The 17,393-nt window shown below is 37.0% G+C and overlaps 1 protein-coding gene across 1 annotated transcript; it reads left to right on the forward strand.

Moving 5' to 3' along the window:
* The first annotated feature begins 3,314 nt into the window (after positions 1-3,314).
* LOC137002374 (zinc finger protein 585A-like) lies at positions 3,315-15,441 on the forward strand. The gene is made up of 3 exons (XM_067361949.1): positions 3,315-4,322; positions 5,228-5,261; positions 13,685-15,441. Exons 1-3 carry the CDS (start codon positions 3,315-3,317, stop codon positions 15,055-15,057), a joined length of 2,415 nt encoding a protein of 804 aa, XP_067218050.1. The 3' UTR covers positions 15,058-15,441.
* Positions 15,442-17,393: the final 1,952 nt, after the last annotated feature.

A 17,393-nucleotide genomic window follows, 5' to 3' on the forward strand; every position in this document is an offset into this window, starting at 1 on the left:
CAATTAATCGATTAATTGAAAAAATAATTAACCGATTAACTGATTATTTAAATATAAATAAAACTTTGTAATGGTGTGATTCACCTTGTAGCTGGTTGGCTTGGTTCATGGCTTATAATGCTTTAACAAACACTTTTTTTTCTTTTTTTTTTTTCTTTTTTTTAAAGCAGAACTAAGTAACTTTTTTACCTTCATAAATAGTTTTCTAAGTCCTTACGATGGTTAATTGACTTATAGTGGTGTGTTTGAGGCGAGCACTAACCCCCTTTGGCACGTCTACGCCAGAATACAGCACTTGCAACTTGAGCTGCATCGACCCGACACAATCTCGCCTCATGTTCACGTTCACGCGAGAGTGACAAAATGCTTTATGGTAATTCAAAAACAATGTAGATATTATGACTTTATAAGACAATTTCGAAAATTACCCACCTCCATCGAGTGTACTGTATTTGCAAATTACCCACCTCCTCTTTCTTGTACTGTATTTGCAAAACTACTGCGCTGGTGAGCGTTGTAGTCATTGTAATCCAGAGCAGCGCTTTGAGTATTTATGAAAGTGTGATTCACTGAAGGAAACTGTAGGGGGAGCTTCGCAAATCTTACTGAGTTCCGCTTTAATTCTATGGGAAAAATGAATAGAAACAAAATACGGTCCCACTTTATATTAAGTGGCCTTAACAACTATGTACTTGCATCAAAAAATAAGTACAATGTACTTCTTGGGTTCATATTGAATTGCAAAACACATTTGCAGCTATTGAGGTGGGATACGGGTAAGGTTAGGGAAAGCTTTGGTGGTACGGGTAGGTTTAAGGGTAGGGGTAAGGGTTAAGGCATGGGTCAACAGTGTAATTATAAATGTAATTACAGAAATGAATTACAGATGTAATTACATGCAGGTGTTTTTAAAATATAAGTACAATGTAAAAACATGTATTTACACATTAAGTGCACTGTATCAAATTATTAATTTAAATGTAAGTACATAGTAGTTAAGGCCACTTAATATAAAGTGGGTCCCAAAATACTTATGGAACCAAGGCAGCTGAAAAACTGGGTGGGTACTAACTATTATTAAAATTACAAAAGTTACTCAGTCAAGAGCATTAATGATTCTATTGTTTGATTAACATTAAGGACATAGAAAACAGTAGGGATATTAGGTTGCTGCCACTTTAAGACCTAATCCAATATACTTATACATGTGTTTTCTTTCTCGACTGTTTAACATTCACTTACGAAATAACCAGTTGTTTACAAGGATAATCACCAAGATGGGCATTTGGACAATTTTGTGTGTATTTAACCGTTGAAGTGCAAGAAGATGCGAAAGACACATAAACTGATGATTAAATGACTCTTAACAGTGTACAGACCAGGTCTCATTGCATTTGCTTGTCGGAGAAAGTGTTAACTGCAGTATGAACTGACAGCAATATCTATGGACTTTAAATATCTAAATGTTAGTAAGAAGAAGAAAAAAAAAAAAAAAAAAAAAACTTTTAGATGGACATTGGTTATGCTTTGCTCACTCTTTGAAGCTATCTAGAGCAAAATGGCTCTAGGACCTGAACTGGAAGCGATGCAACCTGTTTTACAGAATAGTTTGTTGCGCATAACCCCCATTGTGGGTCCCCAGGTCCAGGATTGAAAATCACTGTACTAGTAGATTTGATGGTGTTGATAACATCAGGATGAACTTTTAGCACACTAGAGGTCACATAGGGCTGGACAATAATTCAATATCAATATATATCGCGATATAATTTTTTTCGATAACTGTGATATAATTTTTTTTAACACATTTCCGGTATTTCGACATATACATTACAGCATCACTGACTTGAGGCGGAGAAGTTAGAAAGAGCAGAACGCGATTGGCTATTTTCGTGATGACGTACACCACAGAGACATGCAGCCACCAGCCAGTGCTCAACAGTTGTACGCTAAGATCAAACGCGAACTCACCAAGTTTTACAAAATGAGTACACCTGATGCAAATGTGAAGGAACAAGCTTTCACAACTTTATGAAAATATGTGTGCATAACTACACCATGCTGGTTAATGTTTGGTGCAGGAGAATGTGTGAAATAAAAACTTTAAACACGGATACTTTATTCTGTATGAGCTATGTGTCACGTGGCTAGTGTTATTAAACTCATCGCGGAGCTCCGCGCTGAAACCGAGCATATGCGCGCTCTGCCTGCATATAATAAAAACAATCGTATTTTTCATGTGTTCATATTCAAACTCCAGTTCTGACCGCATCGCGAGCAAAATACAAACAACACACGTGCTGTGCTGAGGTAAACAGCCTACAGCTTGCGTATCTGAACGCAGCTAGAGCAGGCAGAGGTGATAAGCAGCACTTTTGCGTTATTTGAATTCTCCGCTGTAATGCGATCTCATGTGAACATATTTTCCATTTGTGCTGGTAGATTACAGCAAAACAATCCACTTCCAAGAGAAGTGATGCTTCCTCATGCATAATACTGCAATTATAATCTTATGTATACTACAGCGCAGTGATTGGATTAAATGAGCTTTATGTCATGAATATAATGATATATATGTCGAGATTCGCTCGAAACGGTCTACGTCAGCATGTTCAACCATGCCCATACTTGGGCCGAAAGTAAACGATTATGTCAGATTTTGTGTCGTTGCTCCGACTCAGCTTTTCAAACAGGAAGACTATGGAAAATCGCTATGAAAAATGCAAAAATAACTATTTTTCACTTATGAATAACATTGAGTACCTTTAGTGTTTTCAATGATGTGCAGCCTATACATATCTGTTTACATCTCAAAAAAAGTTTTTTGGGGTTTCATGACCCTTTAAGAATAATAAAATCAGCCTATGTTATAGTTTAATGTTAAAGATATTAATATTACTAAAGTGAGTGAGTCTTATGTTTAATTTTATGTTTGTATATATTGTATACAAATAAAAGCAGAACAAATTTATTTGTACTGTTTTTATTTCTAAAATATTATATAGTTTTATAGGAAGAGATTTCATAGATTTGGCAAATTCATTTTTCAGACATTTGTAGGTACAGACATCCATTGTGGCCGTTCTTGGCAGTTTTTCTGAGGCTATTATATAGTTCATATCGATATCGGAATTATATCGTATCGACCGAAATTAAGAATTATATCGTGATATAAATTTTGGCCATATCGTCCAGCCCTAAGGTCACAAATAGAAATACAAGTTACTTTATATCTTTTGTTTTAGGGCTTCTATCTTTTGTATTTCTTGTTTCACCAACCGATTTTTAACAACTGAATGTTAATTGTAGGCCTGATGGAAGTAAAGGAAGAAAATCAAGAACTGAATGACAACTTCGATTTTCAGACACCTGAACATTTCAGAATTGAAGAAAAGAGTTTCAATAACTCACAGTCTGAAAATTTCTCACAAAAAGGACACCTTAGGGATCACATTACAAATCATACCAGAAAGAAGCCTTTAACAAACCACCGGTGTGGAAGGAGTTTCAAACATAGAGGCCATCTTAATGTTCACGTAATGATTCACTCTGAAGAGAATGCTTTTACTTGCCTTCAGTGTGGAAAGTGTTTCACAAATAAAGAAAACCTAAACCGTCACTTGAAAATCCACACTAGAGAGCTTTTTTCATGTTATCAGTGTGGAAAGAGCTTCGCTCGTAAACAAACTCTTCAGAATCACATGAAAACTCACTCTGGAGAAAGGCCTTTCCCATGCCATGAATGTGGAAAGAGTTTCAACAATAAAGGACACCTTAATATTCACATGAGAGGTCACACTGGAGAGAAGCCTTTCGAATGCCCTCACTGTGGAAAGAGATTTATTCATAAAGGACACCTTAACGAACACATACGAGTTCACACTGGAGAGAAGCCGTTCACATGCCATCAGTGTGGAAAGAGTTACAGTCATAAAGGATGCTTGAATCTTCATCTAAGAATTCACAATGGAGAGAAGCCGTATACATGCCATCAGTGTGGAAAGAGTTTTAGTTATAAAGCATACTTTAATGTTCATCTAAGAATTCACTCTGTAGAAAAGCCATATGCATGCCATCATTGTGGAAAGAGTTTCATTCATAGAGGACACCTTAATGAGCACCTGAGAATTCACACTGGAGAGAAGCCATATATATGTCCTCATTGTGGACAGAGTTTCACACATAAAGGAAGTCTGACGTTGCACATTAAAAAACTTCACACTGAAAATGGACTTTCCACATGCTTTCAATGTGGAAAGAGTTTCAAACACAAAGGAAACCTTAAGAATCACATGAAAACTCACACCAGAAAGAAGCCTAAAGCCTAACACCAGAGCATTTGGTGGTGCTAATGCACTGAAAATGTTTTCTTTCTCTCCTTTCTATCAGCTTGAACCAGTCTGTCCTCGGATATCAATAAGGTATTTTTGCCCACAGAACTGCTGCTTACTAGATATTTTCTCTTTTTCTGGTCATTCTCTGTAAACCCCAGAGATTGTTGTCCCAGTAGATGAACAGTTGTACGTAATAAACTGACTTGACAGCTACATTATTTTTTTCTTATCGGGCAGTCCTTACTGTCAAGTTAGTTTCTGTGTGCACACACCTGAAGCATTCATATAAAGTTGCTGGTGACACAGCTTTTAAAAGTTCTGAATCGATTTTTTGTTTGATGCTTATTGTGCTTAAATGGTCAAATACACACAAAGTAATGTCAAAATGCCTGCCTTGGCAAGTATTAACGTAAACTCTATGTCTTAAGTGAACACAAAAAGTTATGAAAAAATGTGATCTTTGTCATTATATTGCGTCTATGCATTAAAGGGATAGTTCAGACAAAAATGAAAATTCTGTTGTTCTCACCCTCATTTCACTCCAAACTTGTAAGACCGTTCATCTTCAGAACACAAATTAGGATATTTTTGATGAAATCCATGAGCTATCTGGCGTCTGATAGACTGCAACAATTACACTTTCAAGACCTAGAAAGGATGTAAAGACATCGTTAAAATAGTCCATGTGACTACACTGGTTCAGCCCTAATGTTATGAAGCCACAAGAATACTTTTTGTGCGCAAAAACAAACAAAAATGACTTTCAACAATTTCTTCTTTTCCATGTTAGTGTCCTATGCAGTTGATGTAGTAAACACAGTGCAGCGCTTCCACGTTCACTGCACTGTTTACTACGTTAACTGTGAAAAAAGATCTTCATTTGTGTTCTGAAGCTGAAAAGTCTTACAGGTTTGGAACGACATGAGGGTGAGTAATTAATGACAGAATTTTAATTTTTGGGTGAACTAACACTTTAACCCTCTGGAGTCTGAGGCTGATTTGGGGCCTGGAGAAGTTTTGACATGCTCTGACATTTGTGCTTTTTTCAGTTGTTCATAAACATATAAATGACAAAAGTGTCATTACACTGTATTCAGCACAAACTAGGCTACCATAATATGTGAGGAGCATGTATGTACATGTTTGCGTTTTTTAAAAGAATAACATTTATGCGTGGTTATTGAAAAAACAAAAAACTTGAGTCACTGAAATAAGGCCAAAAAAAGTATTAAATCTGTGTTCACAAGACTTCTGGGTATTGGAGATTGTTGACTAGAGTTTTTGCTTCAAAATGATTCAAAATTATCCTTCCTACTCCTTCATATAAAACAATAGAGTGATTTAAATTTTCTAAAACATCTTTGCTCAAGAAACAGTATGCGTGGAAGCGTGAATCCTCATGAATAATGGGTGATTCTCATCTGAGAAGACAAAAGAATCGCATAAAGAGCTCTAATGAGCTGCATAAATAATGAGCTCTTTCAGTCAGGTAGGCTGTGAAAAAACCCTCTGTGATCATGATTCAAATCTCATGGGGTAAATCAAACATACAGAAAAAACAGCAATACTGTGAAATATTACATTTTAAAATAATGGTATTCTATTATATTCTTTAAAATAAGATGTATTTCTGTGATGCAAAGTGTCTGAACAATTATGTTACCTCTATGGTATTTCATATAGGCTTTTAGCTTAAAAGCATGCACATTTGGAGAAATATTGATGAATTCTCATATGTTTGTCAATTTTCTATACAGAGGAGTAATATTTATTCAGGATTTATTGTCATCACTGTGAGTGCTGGATACTGTGTTTTCAATTCACACTTGCAGCCGGAGGGCGCTCTGTACACCTTTAGTCCACAAATGCCTGAGCACTAAAGAAGAATAGGCAATTCAAGAACTAACCGAACTAACAGAGGACAGAGATCGCTTACTATGGCTATTCAAAACACTTTTTCAAGACAATAAATACACGATTGAGACGATGAATGCATGTATTGACTCAGAATTTGCGTCTGAATAGCGCTCCCTCCGTGGGCGTGACCGCATTAGCGGATAATGAGCTGAATCATGGATTTCTGACATGGCTCTCTTTTCATACAGATTACATAAACACAGAATGTTTGTTTTCGATTTGACTTACACGTTTTAAAATCTGACATTTCAATGTTTTTTTAGACATAAGTCTAATTTTTTTTATCCTTTGATTTTAATAATGTATTAGTAAATGATTAAATTAATATTAACAAAGATTAAAAAATGCTATCGAAGTATTGCTCATTATTAGTTCATGTTAACTAATGAACCTTATTGTAAAGTGTTTCCATAAGCTTTTTACTTATGTTAGGCCTTTATTGCAGTGATATTCTTTTGAGCTGTTTTTTATTGTGTCCCATTTCTCGGTCTGCAGTTTTTTTTTTTTTTATTATCTTCAAAACTCCCTCTTGCTCGTTCTCTCTCCTCAACCGCCATATGCTTCCTGATGCTGATTGGTTAGACGTTTGTTGTTGGACTCGGCCCAACTAACTTCCAAACTGTATTTGAAATATCTTAAGCTTAAAAGAGTCCCCCTTTAAGCTTGCGCTTGGTACTTGAGCACTTTAATTGGAGGTGGTACCTGACTTATAAATTGAGAACCACTGGCTTAAAATCATATAATTAAAATAACAAATAAACTGAATCTGACAGTAAACATACAGTACCTACTATATACTAGGGGTGTAACGGTACACAGAAGTCACGATTTGGTACATACCTCAGTTTTGGGGCCTACATGGTCCTCTGTCTATCAGAATATTTCATCATGTCATCGCGATTATGATCAGAAGTAAGGCTGAATCAGTGTCCTTATTTGCACATATATATTAATTTGAAGGAGACATAATGAAATATGTGCACAAACACGGTGCTGGTTTATGTTTAGAGCACTAGATTATATGAAATATGTCTATAAAAACTTGAAACACTTATTTCAATCTGTATATGATCTATGATCCACGTGATGAGTGTTAAAGTTATTGCGTTGCTCTTTGCAGAAAAGGTAGTTGTTAAAGGGATAGTTCACCCAAAAATTAAAATAATGTCGTCATTTACTTCCGCTTCATTTTTGAGTGAACTAGCCCTTTAAGTTTAGGTATTGAGTAGAATTATGGGATGTAGAATATGGTCATGCAGAATAAGGCATTAATATCAACTTTATAAGTACTAATAAACAGCCAATATCCTAGTAATATGCATGCTAATAAGCAACTAGTTAATAGTGAGAATTGGACCCTAAACTAAAGTGTTACCAGACAAAGGAACAAATCCACAATGATAGGTTTCTTTTATTTTATTTTGAACAGACAGTAGTGCAAATCAAAGTTTGTTCCACCTAGTGGCGTTTAATCCCCTATATGGTACAATACAGCCTCCTGTAGTGTATTAAGCACTAAGCCGTAAACAGAATGCACTCCTGAATTGGAGCATGGATTGCCTGTGACTGACTGTATTGGTCATCTGATTGCATTCACCAAACCGTGACGTTCGGGACGAATAGATGTACTGTTACACCCCTACTATTAGTGCTGGGCGGTATGACCAAAAATTTATATCACGGTATTTTTCAAAATTATATCGGTTTCACGGTATATGACGGTATTTTTTTCCCCTATGAATGACCGGGCATTAACCACATTTTCTACTGATTGAGAGAGAAAATACTGCAGTAGATTGACTAGAATGCCCTGTTTTACTGTAATGATGAGTGAATATTGTAGAAAAATTCCACACTAGAGTTAATACAGGTTTACAAAGCCCCACAAAATGATGCTGTGGGGAGACAACAACCAATCAAACACAGACCTGCAACATACTCATTACAGACACATGAATATTAAAATATGACCATGGAGATAGAAAAAAAAAAAACGTTGAGGGCACCTTAAGCATTTTAAAAATCTACCCCTTTATAAAAACAAACTGCCAAAACGAGGGAGAAACGCATAAGAGCATTTAAACAGTCTAAAGATATTTTCAGTACATTTAAGAGCACTACAGTCTCCGAACAAATGACACACGCAAGTTTAACACAGAAAGAATAAAGCAGTCAACTTTTTGCCCATTCTTCTTTGAATTGTCAGTCTATTTATTAACCTACATCGTTTTCTGTGTGGCAGAATAACCCATTGTGTCATCGTGGTCGTGATCAGACGTACAGTTCAGTGTCCTTTGCATAACATTACATCTAATTTGTAGAAAACGTGATGAAATATGTGCACATACATGCTGCTGGTTCATGTTTAGAGCACAAGAGTATATGAAATACGTCCATAAAAAAGGTAAACACGCTCGCTCCGGTCTATATAATGTGATCCATGTGGAGAACGTTGATAACCTCATCACAGCGCTCCGCGCAGAAACTGCTCTCTATCTTGCATGCTGCGTGTAGTTTGAATTCTCCGCTGTAATCAAGGGCTGAATCCGAAATAGGGCATTGTTTTATTATTGAGTGCACTCATTCAATCTTACATTGCACCGCAATAACGAGTGTACAGCTGATGTACACAATTAACTCACTCGTTTCATTCACTCTTTTAACTGAACAATATAAGTGGATAACGTAGGGAATAGTGAATGAGGCTTTAGGGGGTGATTTTGGACTTACCATAGGCTGTGATGCGATCTCAGCTGTGCTCTCACTACAGTGCAACAGTGAAACGGGATGCTCTCAAACAATGACGGGCTGTGCCGCTTTCCGAACGTTGGTTAAGCGACACATGCCGGTATTGCAGTATCATCAAAATTCATATCATAACAAAAATAAATACCGGTATTTGGTATGAACCGGTATACCGCCCAGCACTACCTACCAGAGGTGTGGACTCGAGTCATGTGACTTGGACTTTGAATTTGATTACTTCAGACTCGACTCGACAAAATGTACAAAGACTTGCAACTCGACTTGGACTTTAACATCAATGACTTGTAACAGTTATAAACCTGTTAACATGTTTTTTGTGTGTGTGTAATTGTACTACTCTCCATGAGGGGGCAACAGTGAGCTATACTCTCAGGTATAAAATGAGTGTAAAGAGTAGAAGTAGTCAGATTCGTAATGGAGGGACTAAGCATGGCTTATGGCTCCAAACAATCATTGGTCCTGATTGAGAAACCGTGAGTTTTATGCTCAATCGGAAGTAAGCATTGTTTCTTTCCTTGTATTTCTTGAATGTTTACTGGTTCATTTGTGTGTAGTTATTTTCCTAATGTGATTTATTTCATCTAATTTATAGAAGGACTCCACATTCTGTGGGATTTATCTCTTTATTCGTATGCCTGTTGTTTTTAACCCATGTTGGAAAGATGACACTAAAATGGGATTAGAGGCAAGGAGTTGATTCAACTACAGTGGATCCTTAAACTGGATGCTGCCACTTGGGAATTGAGAGACTTTTTATTCGGCGTGGACTGATATTGACACTAAGGAGTACAGGTTGCACTTTTGGATGGCGTTCTTGGACATTGTTTTTCATGGACATTGATTCATAAGCTGTGGTGAAGGAACATTCATTGAGATTTTCATCTCTATGCTGCTGGTTATTGATTGGTGAAAAATGTATGTTTTGTGTATTGGGTATAAACGTGTTTGAAAGATAAAAGGATGTAAATGAATGAGAAACATTTATTTATTGTTTGGGTTTACTGATCACAGGGTTTTGTCAATGCTTGCCAAGTTAACAACATATGTTCTTGATGTTCTGTTGTGCCTTAAACAAAGTCTAGTTGCTAGTTCCCTCCCTTTACAACAGATATATAATTAATACTTTTGTGTGATCAAAGTAACGGTTATAGACTCATGACTTCACTTGGACTTGCGCCTTTTGACTCGAGAAGGCTTGCTACTTCCCATGAAAACCTGGAAAAAAATATTCATATGGCCGCGCCGCTCTCAGTGTATCTGCAGCGGGTGTGTCTCATAAGTTCTGAAAAGTGAAGCCACGGGCTCTTTGATTGCCCCCTGGAGGCTGGATGCAGTACAGGTCATAAACCCCGCCCTCTGGGCAGTCGAATGAGACTTCAGTGAAAACTTAAAAATCATAGACTGTAAAAAAATATGGACGTAGCGTCCGTGACGTCACCCATAGAGTTCTGAACAGCAGTTTTGAAGCGAAAATGAGGCCGCGGCCATCTTAGCTGTGCGTCACCGCACGTCATAACGTCACGGATAACTGAAAATGGGCAAAGAGGCGGGGAGGTGGTTTGAGCTGATGTGATTGGTTACTGAAACCACGGCTGTCTAGCTCGACGTGACCATGTTAGCAGGCAAATGAGCTATCTATCTTAGATACGATCTAAAATATTAATGAAGATACGTTTTATCATCAGAACGTTCTAAAGGTTTACTGTCAATCTACGGTGTTTTTTTTTTAAAATATAGATCCTCCAACACCAGTAGTGTTGGGTGTGCAAATAACAACATGGAAAATCAAATGGGACTTCATACCTTTATAATGAAATAGAGATCGCGAGATGAATCCAATCTGTGGCACTTGGGTAAAATATGAGTGTCCATTGCAAAACAAAAAAACGTCACATTTCTTAATGATCTGCTCTCTGTCATCGTTCTTCAAGAAAGGATGCAATCTGTGCAGCCTTTATGTTGTAAAACTGTATACGATCGTATCTAACAAACAAATGAGCCTGTGTCCAAAGTATATTTTTTTCAAAATAGTGCAGCAGTTTTAGTTATAATATCCAAGCAGTGCTGTCGGATTTTGATATCCTCCTGCCATTGTCATTGTAGTAAATGCCACGATCCAACAACGTGTGTTCAGTTTCTTCCGCATGCATGCACATCTACACAGACACACATCAGTCTCGAATATTATGCAGCAAGCCATATTTTATAATTGTATAAAATAATCGAGAGAAAAAAAACGGCTGAGATGCCAAATTCAGCGGCAGCTGAGGTAACATGACGGCTCACAGACAGCAGCGCAATCTACCTGTCACTCAAGTGACCACGCCCTTAATTATGCAGAACTTTAAGGCTTAATATAATTTAAACGGATAAGTTATAAAAAAATTCACCCCCCTCAGAGTTGTCATGAAGGGCAAAAATAGCAGTATAGACCAAAACCACAATTTGAACCAACTTGTAAACATGTTTTTTTCTGCTATAAACTTGGCCAATTTAACATAGGACTCAATGAGATTCTGCTCTCTTTTGGAGACTGTCCCTAGCGGCCAGTCGATGAATCGCAGTTTACTTCCTTATTGGCTTCACGAGAGAAAGGGGGAGGTTGCCGCTTGTTAAAAATAAATTCTGCTTCAAATAAAACTTTCTGAAAGATGGTTTTGGTCATTTAAGGTAGTTATCACACTGATATATATTCAATTGTTCGTTTTTGTGATTTAGATTTTAGCTAGCAATTTGATGCTATAAAAACGGGGCGTGTCGTCATGATTCGAAGTTGATTGACGGCTTGTCTGAGGACTGTTGGAGCTTCGAGGGGAGATTGAAGATGTATTAACTAACTGTTAATTTTCGATTTCTTTATTTAACACCAACAAAATGAGTTGTTCAGCAGTAAACTGTACTAACCGACCTACAGGATCTGACGGATCACTGAACTTTTTTTCTGTAACATCAAATGTGGGCGTTATAAGCCAATTAATAAATGTTATTAGTTGAGATAACACACCTAATGTTAACCATGTCAGGAAAAAGCAGGTGATCGTTATCTGGCAGTACTTATTATTTTTATGGGTATAAAATAATAATTAGCAGGACAAAACTAATGATAGCTTACTCTAATTACAGCAATCGATCTCCTGTAACGTTAGTTGAACTTGATTTAAAATGGCAGGACCGTTTCTGACGATTTAGAGTTGTTTCTAGTGGCATATTATATTGATTTTTATCTACTGAATTTGCTGTTTCAAAAATATTATTGCTCTAGAAACAGAATAGCCTATTATTTTATAGGTAGACTTTTAAATTGTGTATAATTTTTATAGTCTATTTAAAATACATGAATGATGACGCAGTCGTCTGGGCGGAAGTTTGATATCGCGACTCCGCCTCCGGCTCAACTGACGATTCCTTCTGCGCATGCCCAGGCTCCAAACTTTTTTTTTTTTGACGTATTGCGTAACGTGTCAGCGCCCATTCATCAGCCCATTTTGGCTTCAGTTCAATACAATGGAAGGAAGTGGCGTCGCGTCGTCCATCTTTTTTTACAGTCTATGATCTGCAGCTGTGAAAAAAATGTGCACCACCTGTATGCATGCAGAGAGCACGCGCTCTGCCTGCACAACATCCAATCACTGTAGTCCCACGTTGGTTTGATTCGACAGCATCTAAGCAGGCACATTGCAAGACAACCACTGAAGCGCAACAATGCGCCAGTTGGCAAAATGATACCAAAGATAGTTTCGTTTGGCTATTGTAACGTAGTTCGTAAATGTGGGGAGGAGGCGGGAACCTCCGTGAGAGACTCGAGGCCGGCGCACCGTGATGCTCATTATCACTCGCGTCACCAGCCTCGCGCCGTTCCCTCACGGCTCTCGCCCGCCCTGCTTGTCATAGCTATAACAATTATTTGGTAGTCGACAAAAAACGAGTTGCAATTTGACAAAAACAGGCCTTCCAGTTTTACTCTTTCAATAATGTCGCTAAACGTCGGCAAAATAGGCTCAATCGTTTTTACTTCATTTGAATAATAATATTAACTAATGGGAATATTGTTTAGCTTATTTTTGGTTTAATTTGGTTTACTTTAGTTATTTAATTCATTCAATTATTTTGTTTTGCTGTACTTTTCATGCCAACTTGCCATGGCCCCCCTAGCACCCCTATTTTTTGTGAAAATTTAAATTTTCTGTTTTTTTACTGTATTAATGTCATTGTATAAAAAGAGCTTTAAATAAATACAAATCTTACAGACATACATGATTTGTATAAATTTTATTTCTGTGGTAAGAGGACTTGAAATGACTCGAAACTAAAATGGTAGGACTTTGGACTCAACTTGAGACTTGTTGGCTTTGACTTTTGACTCGACTTGGGACTTGCCTCATCTTTGACTCGACTTGACTCGGGACTCGAGGGCAAAGACTTGAGACTTACTTGTGACTTGCATAACAATGACTTTGTCCCACCTCTGCTACCTACTATATACACATCTAAAATACCTATAACATTTCATGTGAGTACTCTAGCAGATTTTTCAGAATGACACACACACACAAAAAAAGTTACTTTGAGGTCTTTTGCTAATTTATCTTTAATTAGGCTTTTCTTTTTTGGTATTTCTTTTTTCACTTTTCTTGAACTGATTTTTAACCATTGAATGTTAATTGTAGGTCTGATGGAAGTGAAAGAGGAAATTCAAGAACTGAATGAAGTGGAGGAAAATCGCAAATTCCAGACACCTGAAGAAAAACCTTTTAGTAACTTGCAGTCTGAAAAATTCTCAGAAAAAGGACACCTTACAGGTCACATAAAAAATTGTCCCAAAAAGAAGCCTATAACGTGCCATCAGTGTGGAAAGAATTTCAAACAAAAAGGACACCTTAATATTCACATGAGAAGTCACACTGGAGAGAAGCCTTTCGAATGCCCTCGGTGTGGAAAGAGATTTATTCATAAAGGACACCTTAACGAACACATACGAATTCACACTGGAGAGAAGCCGTTCACATGCTGTCAGTGTGGAAAGAGTTTCACACATCAAGCAAGCCTTACATGGCACATGACAAATCACACAGATGAAGACCTTTCCACGTGCCAAAAGTGTGGGGAGAGGTTCCCAAATGCAAGAATACTTAAAGTTCACACAAGAATACACATTGAAGAAAGCCCTTTAACTTGCCTTCAGTGTGGAAAAAGTTTCACAGATCAAGAAAAACTTAAGTGTCACATGAGAATCCATACTAAAAAGAAACCTTTCACATGCAATGATTGTGGTAAGAGTTTCATTCATAGAGGACACCTAAATGATCATTTAAGAATTCACACTGGAGAGAAGCCGTTCACATGTCATCTGTGTGGAAAGAGTTTTAATCATAAAGGATACTTGAGTGTTCACCTAAGAATTCACACTGGAGAGAAGCCGTATTCATGCCATCAGTGTGGGAAGAGTTTCATTCATAAAGGACACCTAAATGAACACATGAGAATTCACACTGGAGAGAAGCCATATATATGCCACCAGTGTGGGAAGAGTTTTAGTTATAAAGGATACTTGAAAGTTCACCAAAGTATTCACTCTGTAAACAAGCTGCATGCATGCCATGAGTGTGGAAAGAGTTTCATTCATAGAGGACACCTTAATGAACACATGAGAATTCACACTGGAGAGAAGCCTTTCATATGCCATCAGTGTGGACAGAGTTTCACACATAAAGGTAGCCTGACATGGCACATTAAAATTCACACTAAAGATGGACTTTCCACATGCCATCAAAGTGGGAAGAATTTTATAAATGAAAGAAAGCATAAGCGTCGCACAACAAGTCACTCTGTAGACAAGCCGTATGCATGCCATCATTGTGGAAAACACTTCATTCATAGAGGACACCTTAATGAACACATGAGAATTCACACTGGAGAGAAGCCATATATATGTCTTCAGTGTGGACAGAGTTTCAGACATAAAGGAAACCTGACGTGGCATATGAGAACTCACACTGAAGATGGACTTTCCAAATGCCATCAGAGTGGGAAGAAACCTTAAGAGTCACACAAGATTTCACATTGGACAGAAGCCTAACACATCAATGTGGAAAGAGTTTCAAACACAAAGGACATCTTAAAAATCACATAAGAACTTTCACCAGAGAGTTATTTATACATGGTGTATGTATGTAGACAGCCTCACACATGGTAAACATGATGTAAAGGCTAGAGGACACCAAGCCGACTTCAAAGAACAAGCGGCGACAAAAACCGGTGTTGTTGTCTCTCGTCACCTGCATCCGGACCAAAAGGCTGCGCTTGAACATACAGCACAGACTACAGTCAACCACAAATTACCATGTGCGTTTTTTGTGCCTGTGTGTGAAGGCTATTATTACAGGATTAGTTCACTTTCAAATGAAAATTACCCAAACTTTACTCACTCTCAAGCCATCCTAGGTGTATATGACTTTCTTCTTTCAGATGAACACAATTGGAAAAATATTAATAAATACACATCCGAGCTTTATAATGGCAGTGAATGGGATCAATGAGTATGAGCTGAAGAAAGTGCCAATGAAATATCTAGCTTCCGCCAGACCGCCTTCTGTATTTAATGTATGAAGAAAGTGTAAAACTCTTGCAGTTCACAAAGCTTACACTATGTCCTATGCCTTCCCTATTCACCTTACGGAAAAAGCTTATCTGACGTGACGCAAGTTTACACTTTCTTCATTACTTCAATATGGAAGGTAGTCTGGTGGAAGCTAGATATTTTACTTCATAACTTGTTTAAATATGAATAATTTTTTACAAAAACTTATCGCTTTGCTTCAGAAGGCCTTTATCAACCCCCGGAGCCGCGTGGAGCACACGTTTATGATGGATGGATGTGGATGGATGGATGCACTTTATTCAGATCATACTCGTTGGTCCCGTTCACTGCTATTTATAAAGCTTGGATGTGTCAGGATATTTATTAATATTTCTCTGATCATGTTCATCAGATAGAAGAAAGTCATATATACCAAAGACGGCTTGAGGGTGAGTAAAGCTTGGGCTAATTTTCATTTGAAAGTGAACTAATCCTTTAAGGTTGTTGCATTTATTGTCTATATTAGTCATTCAAAAGGAGAAACTGTAACAAGGATATACAAGATATATGCAGATATATGAAACATAAACAAAGCAGTGCTTTCTTACCATTTTGAATATGTTATGTTGATAACTCTTCATTTTAAGTGGCTCATGTTATGAAAATATTCTTGTTTTGGAATTCTCGGGTAGGATAATATAACATTAGATGAGCCTTCTGTCTGTGCCGTCTTGACTGACTTGGGCTCTTTCTTCACTTTTGTGTTAATTCTCATACACTGACTCAGTCGCTAACATCCAATAAGAGTTCCCTCTCTCACCAATGGCCCAGACAACAATTCAACTGCCGCTAACGTGAGTCGACGAGAGTCGACATATGGAACACTGGCCTGGGTTTTGTGATGGGGATAATGCAAATAAAAATATTGCAATGCTGAAAAATATGTATTTGCATTTATTTTGATTAATGTAACTTTTACAATCAAAAACTATAAAGTCTGATTAATATTAAATATTTGTTTGATCAAGTGTTTTAACCAATAAATATGCAAATGCATATGTATTAATATGTATCAACTGAACAATAAAATCTCCACTGATACTGTGATATGATTTTGATGAAACAGCTTGTAAAATACTTACTAGTTTCAAAAACAACAATTGACCTTAAAAAGGAAATCCGGACAAATTCAGGCATGCAATTTAATAGAAAAAAAAGATTTATCTTATCCAGTTGCTCCCTCTAGTGGTCATCATAAGTATTATAGCCCTCATCTGTCATTTCACATTGAGAAAATGCTGAAATTTGTTGCTGAGGCATGTTTGTTAATTTGATTTTGATATTTGTTGTTGTTGAGTGATATTTAAGGAACATGTTAGCATGTGTAGGCTACCATAGATGATATTTTACCAATTATCAAATTCATGGATCAAACAATGGAATACTTAGTGTTTTCAAATTTAATGACTTAAAAATGACTTTAACTTGAGTCTCCAGTGATTGTCTGGCTTTCTACTTGTATCATGTAAAGATCAATTTGTCTGCTTTGTTAGCTGCTAAAAAATTGATTGGCTGCTAGCAGCCATGTCTTTTGAAGTTTTCAAGTCATATTAGAGTAGATGTAAGCATATCCATCAAAGAAGATACATACCAGTTTTTAACTTCATGGATCATACCGCTGGAGTTATAGTGATTTTTCAGTTGCATCACCCCTACTGGCAGAATTTCAATAACGAATAAATAAATATTGGTTTATTTTAGCTTCAGTTCAGTTCAGTTCCTTCAGTTGTTTTTAAAAA

Source organism: Chanodichthys erythropterus, chromosome 16 (assembly GCF_024489055.1).
Source record: "Chanodichthys erythropterus isolate Z2021 chromosome 16, ASM2448905v1, whole genome shotgun sequence".
Lineage (NCBI taxonomy): Eukaryota > Metazoa > Chordata > Actinopteri > Cypriniformes > Xenocyprididae > Chanodichthys > Chanodichthys erythropterus.

Bases quoted from the DNA above. Each gene is read 5' to 3' on its own strand.
- LOC137002374 (XM_067361949.1), top strand. From the start codon at position 3,315: ATGGAAGTAAAGGAAGAAAATCAAGAACTGAATGACAACTTCGATTTT. The intron at 4,323-5,227 runs GCCTAACACCAG...TGTGTTCTGAAG, and splicing joins ACACCAGAAAGAAGCCTAAA to CTGAAAAGTCTTACAGGTTT. The intron at 5,262-13,684 runs GTGAGTAATTAA...TGTTAATTGTAG, and splicing joins AGGTTTGGAACGACATGAGG to GTCTGATGGAAGTGAAAGAG.